This window comes from Sinocyclocheilus grahami, unplaced genomic scaffold (assembly GCF_001515645.1).
Source record: "Sinocyclocheilus grahami isolate Dianchi unplaced genomic scaffold, SAMN03320097.WGS_v1.1 scaffold13.1, whole genome shotgun sequence".
NCBI classification, from domain to species: Eukaryota; Metazoa; Chordata; class Actinopteri; order Cypriniformes; family Cyprinidae; genus Sinocyclocheilus; species Sinocyclocheilus grahami.
The window spans coordinates 753,551-772,288 of record NW_015505192.1 but is presented as its reverse complement, the minus strand read 5'-3'; the positions used below and the strand labels follow the sequence as shown (position 1 = coordinate 772,288).

The window sequence follows — 18,738 nt, the reverse complement described above, 5'->3', positions numbered from 1 at the left end:
CTTATGTGCAAAAATCTAGCGTAGTGTTAGTTCTGGCAGGTCACAATAAATTACTTGTGCCTCAGAGCGAGCAGACGAAACACAATAAATGCAGTCATTGCTTTCGGAGGTGGATGCTGCTGTTTGGGAACGCAGTCATGTAAGATGGTTCTGGGAGGCAATTATACAGAAACACTTTAACGACGGCATTTCAGAATGACCATAACAACATTTCAGATGCTGTACTACGAGATCAGTCCGAGATCAGAATTTGTTTCTTTCTCCCATTATTCGCATTAACCCTTTTTCGCACAAGTCAAAATCCATCTCAAGCGAGCGTAAGAACGTTTTTGTGAATTCTGGGATTTTTTTACAGAAATCTGGTGTTTCCATCACTCGCTTCTGATGCGATACGTCAAAATGCAAATAAAAACAGGGTGATGGAAACATAGCTACTGTCAAAATGGACCTTGAGTTGACCATCTTTGATAAAGGGCAACAAAAGACAGGCAGGACCAGCTTTGGGCAGTTATCCGTTTATGTAGATATGCTTCTGCCAAAATACAATGCATAAATAAAATCCCAACAAATAAAAGTATCAGGATTTCCTGAGTGTATTCTTATAAAATCAAGCCTTGCATGTCTGTGATCCCATTCTCAGCACTGTTACAGATAATGGAATACTCATAGTGGCCTGTAATATGCAGCTTGTTCAGTACACTGGAGTGCGACTCGGAGTCCTGGGATCAGATGGTAATTGGACGGAGAGGCTAAAGATGAAGCGGCCCGTGAAACCCAACACACAGATGAATGCCTCTCTATCCGTGATTCACCAACAGATTCTGTTCATAAAGGGAGAGAATAACAAAACAGTGAGGAAGACGATAAAGATCTTTTATAATCAAGTGTACAATTTGATACAACTACAATAATACAATGAATAAATTCAATATTACAATGCATAATTATAAAAAAAAAAAAAAAAAATCATTAATTATTGTAATTATTGAAGTCCAATATAGACTTTCTTTTTATTATTTTTTTAAATTTTATTTATTTTGGTGCAGGCATGACAGAAATATAATATACTCCAGAAAATTAAGGTTTACCTTAGATAAAATGTTAGATAAAACTTTGAATTTATTTTTTAAATTGTACAATAGTGTGTGTGTGTGTGTGTGTACGCGTTTTTGTGACAAATGAGGACATAAATTTGTATAATGACAAAGGTATGACATGGGTATTACAAGGAGAAGGTGAACATGCAGAAAAAGTGAAGATGCTCGAAACGAAGAGGGTGGAAGTTAATTAACGCAACCTGTCAGCAGCACCAAGGGCCAGTTTAACCTCGGAGGATTTATGTTTTTCAACCCAGAGGTACAAATCAGCCTGGGTCAGGAAATATGCAGCATTGATACCAATTACTGTGCATGACCCTTGAAGAGACTCAAAAAAATATAAAATTGGTTAAGGGTTTTAGTAAAAGAAGAGATCATGAAAAAAGATGTAGCCTACACATGAATAGGTGTTTCTTCAAGTATGAACACTTTTGGCAAAAATTAACTCGCTTTCACCACAATCTCACAAGTTTAACTTGTCTACCAACAAAGTCCAACACTAGACCCATGTCATGAAGTCATGAAAATTTGTACCACAATGTCATTTCCATCACATCTAAAAATTATGCATGACATTTCAAATATCTATAAAATAAAATGGCAACTTGCTAAAGTTTTAATGTAATAGCTAATATTTTATGTATCCTAAACACACAGTTAAATTTTTTTTTTTTAATGAGTTTCAATAAAATTAAAAAGAACAAAAAATACGTTCACAAATTATATTTACCTTGATTTTTCTTTTTCTTTACAAATCACATCTAAAATTATTGACACTGTTCTTTCCTTAGTAATCAAGTACACTAACCTTTGAAGAAATGTATGGTTTTAGTGGCAAAATGGTCGGTTGTCATGGAAAAGACGAACCAACTGAAGTTGTAATGGTTTATGATTATTTTACTGTTTAAAGTGAAAAAAATCATATTAGACGTTTTACTATTTTAAATGAAACAATATTTTAGGATAAAATAATAAAACATACATTAAAGAAATGAAACGTAGAAAAAAATAAATGAAGGTATGGTAAAATGCTTCCAAGATGTTTTATAATGACCTTTGTGCAACAAAAAGAAAAAAGTTGGGGGGAAAAAATCAGTTCAACCCCTAGGACATAAAAACCCTCAAATATAGGCTACATAAAGGAGGAGAGATACTTTTAATTCACTAAAGCACATTCTCCAAGTAACACAACCTACATAACCGATTTATTTGTATAGCACATTTCATACACAATGGTAATTCAAAGTGCTTTACATAAAATAAAATAAAAACAATAATCACAACAATAAAACAAGGAATTTAAAAACTTTGAAAATTATTTAAAAAAAATTGATTTAAGAGGTTTAAAATGAATTTAAGAAGACGATTATACATATAGTGCAATCAGTTCGGACATCGCACAGTGCTCATTCAATAAATGCACAGCTAAACAGATTAGTTTTGAGTCTGCATTTAAATGTGACTAATGTTTTAGCACATCTGATCTCTTCTGGAAGCTGATTCCAACTGCGGGTGGCATGATAACTAAAAGCACATTCCCCTTGTTTTGTGTGAACCCTCTGTATTTCTAACTGACTCGATCCTAATGATCTGAGTGGTCTGTTAGGTTTATATTCAGTGAGCATATCTGCTATATATTTAGGTCCTAGGCCATTGAGTGATTTATAAACGAGTAAAAGTACTTTAAAATCAATCCTAAATATAACTGGAAGCCAGTGTAAGGACCTGAGGACTGGTGTAATATGCTCAGATTTTCTGGTTCTAGTCAGAATTCTGGCAGCAGCGTTCTGGATGAGCTGCAGCTGTCTAATGGTCTTCTTGGGAAGGCCGGTGAGGAGACCATTACAATAGTCCACCCTGCTGGTGATAAAGGCATGAACAAGTTTCTCCAAGTCTTGACTGGAAACAAAACCTCTAATTCTTGCAATGTTTTTGAGATGATAGTATGCTGATTTAGTTACAGCTTTGACATGACTACTGAAACTAAGGTCTGTCTCCAGAATCACACCAAGATTCCTGACTTGATTTTTAGTTGTTAGACCCCTAGAGTCAAGGTATGCATTCACCTTGAGAACTTCATCTTTGTTTCCAAATGCAATGACTTCGTTTTTTTCTTTGTTTAACTGAAGAAAGTTCTCGCACATCCAACTGTTAATTTCATCAATGCATTGGCAGAGGGAGTCAATGGGGCTGTAGTCATTTGGAGATAAGGCTAGGTAAATCTGGGTATCATCTGCATAGCTGTGATAGGCGATTTGGTTCTTTCTCATTATTTGACTTAGTGGGAGCATATACAGGCTAAACAAGAGCGGTGCAAGAATTGAGCCTTGTGGGACTCCGCATGTCATGGACGTCCACTTAGACTTATGCTCTCCTATACTCACATAATAACCTCTCCCTTCTAAGTATGACCTGAACCATTTAATTACCATGCCAGAAAGCCCGACCAAGTTTTCCAGTCTCTCTAGTAGTATGTTATGATCGACAGTATCAAACGCAGCACTGAGATCTAGTAGTACCAGCACTGATATTTTGCCAGATTCAGAATTTAAGCGAATATCATTTATTATCTTAATGAGTGCTGTCTCTGTGCTGTGATGCGGTCGAAAACCAGATTGAAAATTGTCCAGGTATCCATTTGAGTTTAAGTATTTGTTCAGCTGATTAAAGACTACCTTTTCAATAATCTTTCCTATAAAAGGAAGATTTGATATTGGTCTATAGTTGCTCAATATGGTGTTATCAAGATTTCTCTTTTTCAGAAGGGGTTTAACAACTGCAGTTTTCAGGGAGTTTGGAAAAGTCCCAGAAAGAAGTGAGGCGTTCACCACTTCTAAGAGATCTGCTTCCAAACAGTTAAGCACCCTTTTGAAAAAATATGTGGGAAGTGTGTCAAGATAGCATGTTGACGATTTAAGGTGCTGTACTATTTCTTCCAAAGTTTTGCTATCAATTTCTTCAAAAGCAGACATAGTATCTTCTTTTTGATATTGTGGTCGAATATGTCTAACCTCTGCATAACTTGGGGATGTGCTAATCGCCTTCCTGATATTATTGATCTTCTCAGAAAAGATGGAAGCAAACTCATTGCATTTGCTGTCGGAGAGCATTTCACTGGCAATCTGATTTGGGGGGTTTGTCAGTCTCTCAACAGTAGCAAAAAGAGTGCGAGTGTTGTTTAAGTTACTGTTTATAAGGTTTGAGAAGAATGACTGTCTAGCTTTGCCTAGTTCCACGTTGAAAGTACGAAGGCTGTCTTTATATATGCTATAGTGTATTTCAAGTTTCGTCTTCCGCCACCTCCGCTCAGCTTTTCTGCATTGTCTTTTCATACTCTGAACTGCTGTTGATTTTCTCCAAGCTGATTTCTGTCTGCCAGTCTTCCTGCTGACTTTCAAAGTAGCAATGTCATCAATAACATTCTTAACTTTTGAGTTAAAGGAATCAAGGAGAAGATCAACAGAGTCTGCAGAAATGCTTGGTGTTAGAGATATGGCCTCCATAAATAGCACACTAGTGTTTTCGTTAATGCATCTCTTTCTGACTGAGACCGATCTAGATTCAGTGGTAACAGAGATCAATATATCAAAGAAAATACATAAGTGATCAGATAGTGCTACGTCCTTAATAACAATGGATGAAATGTTTAGACCTCTACTGATGAGTAAATCTAGAGTATGTCCCCGATTGTGTGTGGGTTCATGCACATGCTGAATCAGGTCAAAAGTATTTAAAACAGTTATCATTTCTTTTGTAGTTTTTTTCTGCATTATCTATGTGAATATTAAAATCCCCTGCAATAGCAAAACAGTCAAACTCTGAGGAAATCATTGATAGCATTTCTGTGAACTCTTCAACAAAGGCTGGAGAGTATTTTGGAGGCCTGTAAATAATGATAAACAGAATGTGTGGAGCACCTTTCAACACAATCCCTAGATATTCAAAAGACAAGTACTGACCAAATGACACTTGCTTGCATTGATAGACATCTTTAAATAGAGCAGCTACACCTCCACCTCTCCTAACAGTCCTGCAAACACTCATGAAAGTGAAGTTAGGAGGGGCTGTTTCATTGAGGACCATTGCACTGCAGCTGTCTTCTAGCCATGTTTCATTTAGAAACATAAAATCCAGGTTGTTTGTGGTTATTAAGTCATTGATTAGAAATTATTTATTTTTTAGTGAGCGAGTGTTTAAAAATGCTAACTTGATGGAATTGCATTTCGTCTCAACAGCAATATTAGTTTGATGCATAACAGGCCGCAGATTAGATAAGTCAATCGATTTGTGTGACAATCAGTTTCGGCTTGTTTCTCTACCCTTGGTATAAACTGTTGAGATTGTCTAGGTTCATGGGACTCACCGGCTGTATGCTGATGGGGTCCGTGACGACGGTCTGCTGAGTGTTCTGCCTGTTTTGGAAATCCAGCAAGTAACTTTGTTTCAAGAACCGTAATCCTTTGTAGAAGTTTGCAGTAGTTCATGCAGCAAGTAGATTCAACAGGAGGCATTTTCTTTCTCTTCTGTTTGAATGTGGGCAGCTGTGTTTTCCCTTCTCCGGAATGTAAGCTGCTGGCAGTGGGAGGCAAAAGTCTTCTTTTTCGTGGTATTATTCCAGTCCCAGAGAGTTTTTAGTTTTAGTGTTTCTGCCAAAAATATGTTGTTTGAGCACTGTGCTGATCTGCTGAAGTAAAAATCTTAGAAAAATCAAAGAAAAGTACAGAAATAGGGAGCAAAGCGCAGAGCAGTAAGCAAAAACGTCCGAACGGTAGCGAAGCCGGAAGAAATGTATCACAGTTTCCACAAAAATATTAAGCAGCAGAACTCTCAACATTGATAATAATAAGAAATGTTTCAGTATATTAGAATGATTTCTGAAGAATACTGTGACACTGAAGAGTGAAGATGTGTAGTGATGCAGAAAATTATGCTTTTCATCACAGGAATAAATTACATTTTAAATTAAAATAATAAACAGTTATTTTAAATTGTAATAATGTTTCTCAATATTACGGTTTCTACTGTATTTTTGAGCAAATAAATGCAGGCTTGGACAGCACACAAGACTTCTTTCAAAAAAACAATTACAAAAATCTTACTGACCCAAACCTTTAAACCTCAGTACAAAAGATGTTTATCAATGCTTTGGTTTATGTCCAGTGTTTCTGTTCAAAATCTTTGTTCATACTTGGTGTGAATAGGCCATAACAGCTGTTCATAGAACTGAAGCTGACGCTAAAACAGATTGCACTCTTCAGAGCATCAGAACACGTGGAAGCCGGAAACACAGACTCACACTTTATCTTTCAAACACGAGCACAATGTCAGTTACTTTCTTTCTCAAAGGTCAGGAGGGTTTTATGACCCCAAGCTCCCTGACCACTACATCATGTCTGGTGTGACAGGACATTGTGAGGAAGAACAAATATATGCATGACCACTGCCCTTTTCAGAAATGCCCTTTGCTCTAATGACATCATCTTCATCATCCAAACAAAAGCCCCATCTAAACAGAACAAAACACACTTCCAAAATCTCAAAAAAATACACTGAGTTAATACACATAACTATGAGATGCAAGAGGAAACTCAATATACAATTTTCAACCTGCAGCACTTATCCAATAGCAATTTATTCAATAAAAAAGATGTATGGCACAAGGGCTATATGAGTTTATATAAATGAATTATTTTTAGAGAAATCAAATTCTTCTTCTTTATTGAATAACAAAGATTCGTATTTGGGTGTTTCTTGAACTATGATCACACACGGACCGGTGAACTTTTAGAAAGTAAACTCTCTTAAAATCAACTTTTTACACATTTGCTTTCATTACCAAGAATTTCACAGTGGACACATATTTGTTATTTTTTTCATGACCATTTTCATCACACACATTCTGACACATTTGAAAATAAGCAAAAATAAATTATGTTAAAAAAAGTTTTAATGTGACCTTCATGTAACAAAAAAGATGAAATACGTTAAATTAGAAAAACAAAACTATGACATAAAAGAGCCCATAAATGAAGAAACACCTCTTTATGGTTTATGCACAGGTTGTAAAAATAAACTAAAATAAACTAAAAAAATTAACTAAAAGTTGTGTTTATATATGCTATTATAATTACAAATAAATTAATCAAAATATGAAAATAAGCAATTAAGTAAACAAATTAAAAAAATAATTATGGGAACACAACAGTTAAAGTTGTGTAGTATCGATTTCAGCTCCCCCGTCTGCATTTGGTCTGGTCTGAATCGGAGATCCACTTGACACACAGTCACTTGACAGGCAATCTGGTACTCAAAGAACAAGCTTCTTACTGCCAGTTGTAGAAAGGAGGGGTGAAACAAGAAAGAACAGCAAAAACAATATATCCCTGTACTAGTTGGCTGATGGGAGCGTTCACTTTTCACAAAATGCTTTTTCAAACGAGAAGCCCTTTCTTCCGTACGAATAGTCTGGAACACAATAAGCTTATTCTGAAAACAAAAAGGCAAACAAACCCCTGTTTGTTGTAGGTAAAGGAACCCACAATTTGGTTGCTCTCCTTATGATGTCTGATGACAACTGTGAAAAAATAGATGTCTTTGAAGCCAGTCCGCAGAGGTACTTCAGACCTGCCTTTGTGGATAGAGTGATGGCTGGTTCAAACAGTATCTTCCACTCCTCCTAACAGCTTAAATAGAATAAAACAGAGGAAAGAGCTTCTGGAGACCAGACAGACAAAGTGAACTGCCTTGTTCGCTGCCAAATGGGAAACAGCACATGGATGCTTTTGGGGTAACAAAGCAAGAAAGCCATTCCTAATGCACTTTTATCACACCTGGAGAGTCGACTGCAGTGCTACAAAGTGAAATCCACACAAAAAAATGTGGAGATTCTATAGTTCAAGTCTTGAAGCTGCTTTTAGGCATAACAATGTCTGTCCGGTTGGTGGACTCAGGGATATCAGAAGGAAGGCACAGTGGTGCAACTGCGGCTCCGCTGTGGAAAGGTCACATCGGCCATTGTGTTTCAGGCTTTTGGCCTCGGGTTTCCCACTGACTCCGCGCGGCTTCAGGGCTTTGTGAGGATGTTCATAGGCCATGTGGCATGCCTGAGCCAAAAAGAAGCCTTCAGAATAGGTTTGATATGCCGTTTGATAGTGCAAAATGCAGACAATAGAGATAGAACGATTGGAGGGGAAAGCACAGAAGCAAGACACGAGAAGAAGTACAGATTGAAAGATGAATGGAGAATTACGGCTACAAAGAGAAGTGAGCCAAGCATGTAGTCAGCCTTTTTTGATTTGATCTTTTTGTATTACAAGCACCATGTATTGTCACATTTGGTACCAATATCCTTCAACCGCAAAAGGAGCTACTGTAGGCACAAATTGAATCTATTTTCGCAACAAAGGCCTAACAATACACAAACTGCTATAAAGATTTAACACTAAGATAAAACCTTATCAAAGATTTTGATTTATGCAATTACACGGAATGGGGTCTGAAGCTTTCAAACCTGAAAAAAGACACATAAGTACCAGAAAACTATCATAAAAGTGGTCCATACAACTCGCAAGCTACATTCCAAAGTCTTCTGAAGTCATACAATAGCTTTTTGTGAGGAACACACTAAAAATTTAGGTTACCCACTGAAAATCTTCCATCAACACGTTCATCAGATTTGTAAGAATCATTCCGAGTTTGATTTTTTCAATGAATCATTTGATCCAGTTCACAAAAGTCATCTAAATGATTCGTTCATGAATCACGCTGAATCAGGTCTTAAACAACTCAATCATCTGGTCACAGTGGTTAATGGCTCACAGGATGGTAAGGTTAATCAGTAAAAACTAAAATTTCAGTAAAAAAAAATGTATAAATACAATTTCAGCCTGCTTCTCACCCAAATCTATCATACGACTACAGAAGACTTTGAAAATAGTGATACATGTTTGTGTCCATTTTTAAAGTTAAAGGGATAGTTCAGTCAAAAGTGAAAATTCTGTCATGAATTACTCCACTTGATGAAAAAAATAATTCACACCGGTTTGAAATAACATGACCGTGCATTGATAATTTTTTCATTTTTGAAGGAGTGTTCTTGATGATGCCAGGTTGAAAGAAAAGAGTTTAAGAAGCTATCACATTATTGGTCAATAAGTCCAAGAATACCCAAAAATGAAAATTATGTTATTATTTACTCACCCTCATGTCATTCCAAACCTATGACGTTCTTTGAACCCCACTGACTTTCATTTGTGTTAAATGATAGAAGTCGTCACACATTTAAAATGACATGAGAGCGAGTAAATGATGACAGAATTTTCATTTTTTAAGGTGAACTATGCCTTTATAAAAGTGAACAAGGTCAATTTTGACGTCATGTTGACATTTACCCTCTGTAAACACAAAGAACACAAACACCTCGCGTTCTATGATAGAAAGAAATGGTAAAACAGACCTAAAAATAAACCTTTCTGCTTTTGTGTATCCTTGATCATCAAAGGTAAGAAGCAGGAATGTAGTCGTAATCCCTTTAGCCAACAGACAGCAGCCAGTAAAGCACAGCAGCTTCTAAAACCCACTTGAGTGTTTCTTCATCCTAGATCCACATGTTCATCTAATCAACAACACATCCACTTATCTTAGTTAGTTTCCCTACAAGATGAAACATTTCAATGAAATTTAATGTACTTCTTTCTACAGCTTTGATAAAGGCAGAATGCCTTAAATGAACATGAGCCATAACTCGACGTATATTTGTTGCGTCTCCAGGGCCGAATATATTAACACGTGTAATTGGGTCCCCACAGCAGTGCACCTTTTTGATGTAAAGGCTTTCAGACATGGCAAGGCAATGGTCTCTGTCGTATAATTCAATACAGCGCAAATCACAGTTTTCTAGTTCACCAACCCACCCCACACGTTTCAATAGATGTGCAATAAAATTTAAATAAAGAAAAAGCCCCTCCATCCATTTCCCTCAAGGTCTTTCTCAGTGTGGCCACGTGAAGCTTTTCGAGCCATTACCGCAAACAAGATAATCCTCGCCATCTATTATATTGTGTAAATGTGCTGCTGGAACAATAAGTTAGTTCTGAACTCAAACCACTTTAGCATGGCACTTTCGAAAAACTTTTCAAATCTGTGCCGCCAACAAACTCGCCATTATACTTGATGCTGTTTGCCAATGCGAGCTCTATTATTTCAGGACACAAAAGGAGGAGAGAAAGGGAAGCGGCTGCAAAAAAGAAAGATAATGGTGTTCGCTTTGATTGGTTCCTTCTAACACAGGCGGACCGAGGATCAATTCACTTTTTGAAAAGAGAGGAAGGATGTTTACAACGAAGGACCTACAGCAATATGAAAATGAAATCAATAATCCCACTGTGAAGAATGGATGGATGGAGGCTCGAGGCGTCTGGTCTTACATGAGAAAGCGGGAAAAAAATAAATAAAAATGAAAGGCAGAGATTGGGAATGATAAGCCTTGTGCCTGCCGTTGAGCACTGAGGCATGTATTTTTAGCAGGACTGTAGAAGTTAAAACATGCGATTAGTTAAACAGGTTTACCATCATTAATTATTCTACACTGTTATTTCATTTGACAAAAACCATTTTATTCTGTGTGATATCTCTGAATAATAGGAGAAAATGTTTACACTAAAGTTATTCTCAATCAAATCTCAAAAGGATTAATAATTTTTTTTTTTTCGCTTTTAATACAATACAGATTGTGTCAAAGCAGCTTTACAGTGTCAAACAGGAAAATAGTTTGTCAATAATGCAAGAGGACAATAACAAATAGTCGATTTTCAGTTAAGGTTTCACCTTTAACAAAAGTGAACTCATTTGCATTATTGAATGATGGAATTTAATAAATAAACAAATAAAAAAGGAACTTGTAACTACGGAAAAATTGATTAAATCGCAATTCGATTAAGCTACTAATTTATTAATTTCAACTGGTTTATTACTAATACTTTATTATTATTTTTTTATTTAATATTTATTATTAAATAAACATGTCATATTGATTAGCATATTAAATGCATACATACTAAGGAAATCCCCCCCCCCCCATCCCATTTTAAGTTCTGTACAAATGCACTAAAATGAGGAACAAATTCAGTGCACAAACGGTTATATTTTTTCTGCAGTTATTGTGTAACATACACAAAAGGGGAAAGTCCCAGTCAAAGCTTTAGACGGTCACATCTGAGCTACCTGCCTTTAGCTTGAGGGATTTGAATTAGGCTACGAGGAGCTCTTCACGCCATCGGATGTGCTTCAATAAGCCATTGTGACGGGTGATTAAAAGGTTGCTGTGCACGGATTCTCACATTCTGTAACAAGGGCTTTGGAGAAAGAGACAGTCCATAGGGACACCGTAAAAGCATACATACTAAGGAAACCCCCCCCCCCCCATCCCATTTTAAGTTCTGTACAAATGCACTAAAATGAGGAACAAATTCAGTGCACAAACGGTTATATTTTTTCTGCAGTTATTGTGTAACATACACAAAAGGGGAAAGTCCCAGTCAAAGCTTTAGACGGTCACATCTGAGCTACCTGCCTTTAGCTTGAGGGATTTGAATTAGGCTACGAGGAGCTCTTCACGCCATCGGATGTGCTTCAATAAGCCATTGTGACGGGTGATTAAAAGGTTGCTGTGCACGGATTCTCACATTCTGTAACAAGGGCTTTGGAGAAAGAGACAGTCCATAGGGACACCGCTTCACTGTGGACTTTGCAACTGTAACAGTAATCAGACTTCATCAAACAACAAAAAAATTCAAGCTATTTGCTTTCTTAATTAATGTTCATTGTCTTATTGTGCAAGATCCATCAGTGCAAGTAATTCCAAAAAAAATCTTTACTAAAACTCATCATTTACTCACCCTCATGTCATTCAAAATAGGGGAGTTTCCTACTTCATTTGGATTATTTCTACGGTACTTTTAGGAACTTTTTGGAGGCCTCTGTATGGAAGAGTCCATTACTTTGTCAATTACTGTTCCACCAATGAAAATAGTTCCAAACAAAGTCAAAGCAGAATCAACCATCGCACATTTCCAAACACAGTGGTGGTTCATTACTGAATGAATTGGTGTTTTTGAATGAATCTGTTTTTGAGTAAATGACTCAATGATACACCACTCATGTACAGACAGACACACAAACAAGCAAAGTGATGAAAACAGTACAAAGTGTATAGTCAAGTCAAGTCTGCTTTATTGTCAATTCTTCCACATGTACAGCACATACACACAGAGAATTGAAATTGCGTTACTCTCAGACCCTTGGTGCATACAGATAACATAAATACAGATTAAACACAAAATACAACTATACAAATATACAAATAAGGTAAAATGTAAAAATATATATATAAAGCACAAGGCATATGGCAGATAGAGCACTCTTGAAATGCTGCTCTGTCAATTAAATTCAAACACTGAAACTGGATCTGTTGTATAATTAAAATTTTGATCAGTCACAACTTTCAGAATGTTAATTATTTTCAGTTTTAGATTGACTCAGTGAAGTTTTAGTTATTGTAAAGGTATATTGTAGTTATGAATAGGACAAAACTTCTGTATCTGGGGTGTTTTTCCAGGGTCAGTGACATTGGACAGCTCAATGATTCAGGACAGACAATGACACAACTTCACTGTCCTAACCAAACACTAATTCTCATCTAAGCTGAAAAATGCCCAGAGCGGCTACCCTCCTACCTTGTCCCAGTCTGTTTCTACTTTAGTTCTCAGCTTTCCATTTATCTAATTTTACTTTCAGGTTTGTTTCATTGAAAGAGCTAAGCAGACAATGTATCGGTCTGCAAAGATCACACACAATAGAAAGATCTAATTTCATTTGAAATGTTTGCTGCAAACTAATTTAATGCAGTATTTATTTGAATGCCCTCTTAGGTGATACTCATATTGATGATTTGTTTGTGGACCCTGGAGTCAACGCCAGTCGCTGCTTTTGTGTATTGTTCTACAGCCAAATAAATAACAAGCTGTCATGCAATATTCCAGCAGCACTTGATCTGAGAACTCGCGTTAACACACACAGCTCTGAGTTGGCACAGCGGGGGTCATGGAAAGGCCTCGGAGCACCTGGCAGCCAACTCCTTTCAGTCAATCGAATGAAAAGAAGTTCCATCTCTGAGCATCATCTGGAGAAATACAGCAATACACTCTGTGATCTGACTCAAGTGTGTGGTGATGGACGGTAGAGACAGAATGAAGCACGGATTGGTTTTGGGCTGAAAAGTGTATTAGTAACCTTTGGGGAAAAATCTGCTTAAAAATGCTCCCTGAAGTTAGCCGAAGTCTGCTTTTGAGAAAAATAAATAAAGCAAGAAGCTACAAGACTGTGATTTTACCACAATTAAGGTGTGCAGTTAGGCACAACACAAAGCAGCCTTGAGCAGATTATTACTTTAATAAAACAGAGGCAAGAGGAATATGATAAAACAAAATGTTCAAATAATGCAATGTATTATTATTATTATTATCATCATCATCATTATTAATAATAATAATTCAACATTACATTTACAATTAATTGTTATCTAAACATGTTTGCACTTTATTAATGTATTATAATATTTATTATTAGTATTAAATATAACAATTTATATGGTAATAATAATAATACTAGCAATACATTTAATTATTTAAACACTAGTGGTTTTATTTTACTTAAGATTGCTATTAAACAATTTAAATAATAATTATATTATATAATTATGATTATAAATTAGATGCATTGATTAAACTTTTTTCATATTATATTTATTATTATTATTAAATATGATATATATTTAACAACAACATTTAATCCTTATTTAAACACTGGTGCCTAAATATTTATTATAATATTTATTATGTAATAATTATATTAAATAAATTACATATAATATAATGTAATGTATAATATAAATATAAAGATCTATATTTTATTTTTACTATTAATAATAATAATAATACATTTAATTATTATTATTTATTTTAATTATTTAATTTCATTATTATTACATTTATTACTATTATTATATATTTTAACATTTATATTTTTGTAGTAGTACTAGTAGTAGTAATTTAAAGTAGTTTATAAGTTACAAGTTTAAGTTTTATTATAATTATTATTAAATATAAAGAGTTATATAATAATTATAACCAATCCTGATTAAGACAGATGCATGTAAACCTGATGTGTATGAATCTCTTAACTTTCATATCAAAATAATTTAAATGATATTGCCGCAGCAAAGCAGCAACGATTATTGAGCAGAGCGCCCCGCAAACTCTCGCACTCCACTACATACAGTATATTCATATTATTTATAGTATATCAGAGCTCATATGAGTGCTGATGTATTACTAAATGTAGACAGGCGCTCTGAAACATCTGTAACAAGAGCATGCTCTGACCTGATCTGTCATACACACTTCAACACACACATGGGGCATTAGCCCTCGAGTCTGCAGTGATGCTGACGGCAGAGCTGGGGCTTTGGGTGCAAATTTAGCGCTGGAAGAAACGGCATTAAAAGTTTTGGGCAGCCTCTCAAAAAGTTCAGCCTTGACAACAGCCCCTGCCGCCCCACAGCATCAATCCAGCATCAGACACGCAGGGCTAACTAGCCTATTCCCTTCTCCCACTCTCTCTATCTCTTCCCTTCCATCGTTGAATTTTTTTTCTATACCGCCTTCTATATCTCCTCCCCTCCATCTCCCCTTCAGCAGTCGCCCACGAGTCTCTCTCTTCTCTTCCTCTCCGTGTTAAATGCAAGGGAGCTCAAAACATCAATCACCATCAAAGTCGGTGCATCTGGCCCTGGCCGTAAATGAGCGGAAGATCCCGGTGCAGGGTGGAGCGTGCAGGATGGAGGAATAAGCCAATCTTGGAGTCATTATCCCAGACAATGCCTAGAGAAGCGTGGGTGCCCCCTCAGATAGAGAGCACGGGGTTCACTCCCGGCACAAATGGATCGCCCGGCTCCGCTCCTTCTCTCTGTCTCCCTTCATTCCAGAGCATGAGCTTTCCCAAAGTGAAGTGTGTCAAGCGCAAGAGAGGGTTTCTCTAATAAGGGCTTCTATAGCTTCAAACTGCTGTCTGGGAGCTGCTATGATGAAAAGACCCGGCTTTGATCTGTTCTTAAAATTGAGAAGCGCAAATTTACATATTTACAAAATTGACTAGCTGGAGGGTTGCCTGGAAATCTAGTCGAATAATCTAGTCTTCACGAAGCACTGGAAAATCAGGCTGGTTCATTATCACTAAATATAGGAAAAATATTAGATTTAAATAAAATAATAATAAAACAAATCAGGCTGAATTTAAATAGACATTTAATAGCGGACTTTGCAGATGTACACTATTCGGGTTCGTGTGCTACAGATGCTGGTTTACTTTAAACGTGTTTTATACACATATGCATTTAAATTTAGTTATAACTTTTTTCTTGCCAATCAAGATTTAAAAAGTAGTTCTATGGCCATTTTTCCCCCCCAAGTCTTGATCATAAATACAGTAAAACAGTAATAATTAATATTTTTAATTTACTATTTTAATATACTTTAAAATATTATTTATTCATGTAATGGCAAAGCTGAATTTTCAACAGTCACATGATTCTTCAGAAATCATTCTAATAGTCTGATTTATTGCTCAATAATTATTCTTACTCATAACAAAATTATATTATTATATTATATTATTCTCTGATAAATATTTCATTTATTTGAAATAGAAATCTGTTGTCAAATTCTAAATGTCTTTACTGTCAATTGAATGCGTCCATGATGAATAAAACTTCAACACACATACACAAACACACACACACACATACATGCAATAATCTCTACATCTGCAAATTCCTCAAACTCATTTAGCTTATATGCAAATATATGTTTGCTTGTACTAAAACCATATTTAGTTAAAATCATTGTCTTCAATGCCACAGCTTAGTGTGTTTAGTTGCTGGAGTCTAATTAAATGCAGCCCGATTTTAACTGCGATTTTAAAACATTAGGTTGGCCGCGCTATATTTAATCATATTCACTGTCATCATATACTCACCCTCATGTTATTATTAACCTGTTTTATTTGGTATTTTCTGTAAACACAAGACAAGTTTTTATACATAAAATGTAATTATATGATACCGAAGCCTTGCAACACTTTCTGTGAGGAAAAAACAGAATTTAAGTCATTAAATCATTGTAAATCTTCTCCTCTGCTGTAGAACTGAACTCAAACGAAGACGAAGAATAAATTTTTTTTTGGTTTGTATGAAAAAAGATCAACAATAACATTCAGCTAAACTATATTTATATTCAACAAAGAAAGAAAGTCCTACAGGTTTGGAACATGAAAGGTGAGTAAATGAAATGTTGAGTAAATATCCCTTTGGTCAACATGAAACACTGCTCACTTTTCTTCCATATCACATTTCTTATGGTCAGTTTTGTTTTCATGTTCACTTCACCCACTTTTTGTAAAAAGGAAAGCCACATTAAAAGCCAACCTCTCTTTCCAGCAGGTATAGACCTACTGTACAGCCTTGTCTCTGGTCCACAAAGTGAACAAAAATCCAGAGGCTTTGTGTGCATTGAGAACGACATTCGATTAGCCAAACGAATACCATTGATCTGGATTTTGTGTTTACCACCTCCTGCTTTTGTAGCAATAGCTATTCTCTGCTTATGTGAAAAGTTGGACAAAGACGCAGCATGAAACTCACACACACACAAAATTGCTTGATCAAACTGCATTGAAAACCCTTTTATCAACATTCTCAATTCAGAAAGACTCAAGGCAAAGAAAAAAACTGGCCAAACAACAAGGACGTTTTCAAACTCATCCTGAGTACCTGTGCTGCTAATAGCAATTAAACGGAGTCGACACTTGCATTCAACAGTTACAATACAGCACAGATGAATGGAGGTGAGGGGAATGAGGAATATATGTATATATATATATATATATATATATATATATAACATACCACCGGCAGCAGCACACGGCAGGCCAGATCCACATCCTGGTACTGGGAGCCGTTGCCATAGCAGTGATTATCACACACTCCCTGAGTGCAGTGTGTACTAGTGAGCCAGCAACCCATCCACATCCACTCTCTTTCTCTCTCTCCTTACGACTGGGGGTGCGATGGAGTGAATCCATTATTCTGCTGTTGCCTGGCTACAACTGAACATTAAAAGTAAAACTCCTGAAGAATTAACACCTTGAAAAGGACACTTTTACCGACAGTGCTGCACCGAGGGCACTGCGGACCAACACGAAACACTTCAGCGATCGTAAAGTCTGAAAATACTGGAGCCCAGTATTTTATTTTGTCACCTTAAAGGGATAGTTCACCCATGACATCATTTACTCAGCCTGATGTCATCATTACAAATCTATATAGTTGTTTTCTTTTGTAAAACACAAATGAAGAATGTGAAAATTAAGATCTTTTCAAGAATATTCAGGTCCAAACAACATTGGATTCCACTGACTTTCCACTGATTTTTCAAGAAACCAAGCTGTTTTGTATCATATGCCGTGCACGTTTGTGATGACGTAAGATGAACGCAAACGCACCAGGGTTTGAAAGAATCAAGCGAGTGTGAAACCAGACCAGTGCTGCGGGGGGCGCCTGGAACAATCACACTCAGGCTCGGACCGCAGCAAATGTGCTTGGTGTGAAAGCCCCCTAAATGATTACAGATTTTTTTTTATTTTGTTGAACTGTACCTTTAAGTCCACAAATTATTTTAATCAAGGTTTCTTGCACCAGTAATAACTAAACTTTTCCACCTTCTCTTTCTGATCTTTAGGGGGCGTTCACACTGACAGCGATTCATAACAACAAAATAACTACAAAGTGACTCAACTTTCATAAGATTTGAGGTGACGTGCTAAAGACCATTGGCAAGAGATCAACTCTATGCAAATGCGCTGCAATGCTATGCGGATGCCAATGGGCATTTACATTTTTATTTATGCATTTGGCAGACACATTTATCCAAAGCAACTTACAGTGCATTCAAGGGATACATTTCATCAGTTTTGTGTCCCCAATGAATTAAATCCATGATGTTGATGTTTCTAGTGCCATGCTCTACCAGCTGGGCTTTAGGAACACCTACTAGCAATGGAAGCGGAAGCGAAGTTCACATATTCCTCTTCTTGAAGTTGGATACTACTGTTAAGAAGCAGTAGGCTGTTAGCAATTGTCCAGCAACTTGGCAACCTCAGTGTGAACGTCACTTTACAATCAAATAATATTCATTAAAGGGGTCATATGAAATAAAATTTTCCTTTCTCTTTGGAGTGTTACAAGCTCTTGGTGCATAAAGAAGATCTGTAAAGTTGCAAAGACTAAAGTCTCAAATCTAAAGAGACATTCTTTATAGAGATTTGCATAAAGTCGCCCAAATGTTCACGCAAAGAAAGAAGGCGCAACTTTTATTCTCGCTGTAGTATTGTTGTTGCCGCCGCCGCCATGTCGTGGAGGCGCTGTGTTTCGTTGTGAAAGCGAAACTACTTTGGTTGGCCTCCCAAAAGAGGATATCTGCTTCGTCATGCCTGGAGCTGATCCGTGCTAGTCGCTGAGGAAATACATCAA

The 18,738-nt window shown here is 36.4% G+C and overlaps 1 protein-coding gene across 2 annotated transcripts in view; it reads right to left on the bottom strand.

Moving 5' to 3' along the window:
* Positions 1–506: 506 nt before the first annotated feature.
* Positions 507–18,738, bottom strand: part of LOC107598676 (MICOS complex subunit mic25a-like) — a 75,401-nt gene continuing 57,169 nt past the window's right edge. For both annotated transcript variants that reach the window (XM_016290076.1, XM_016290071.1), the window contains exon 9: positions 507–821. In XM_016290076.1, coding sequence (XP_016145562.1) covers positions 798–821 — 24 coding nt within the window. In that variant the 3' untranslated portion in view covers positions 507–797. The remainder of the gene's footprint in view (positions 822–18,738) is intronic.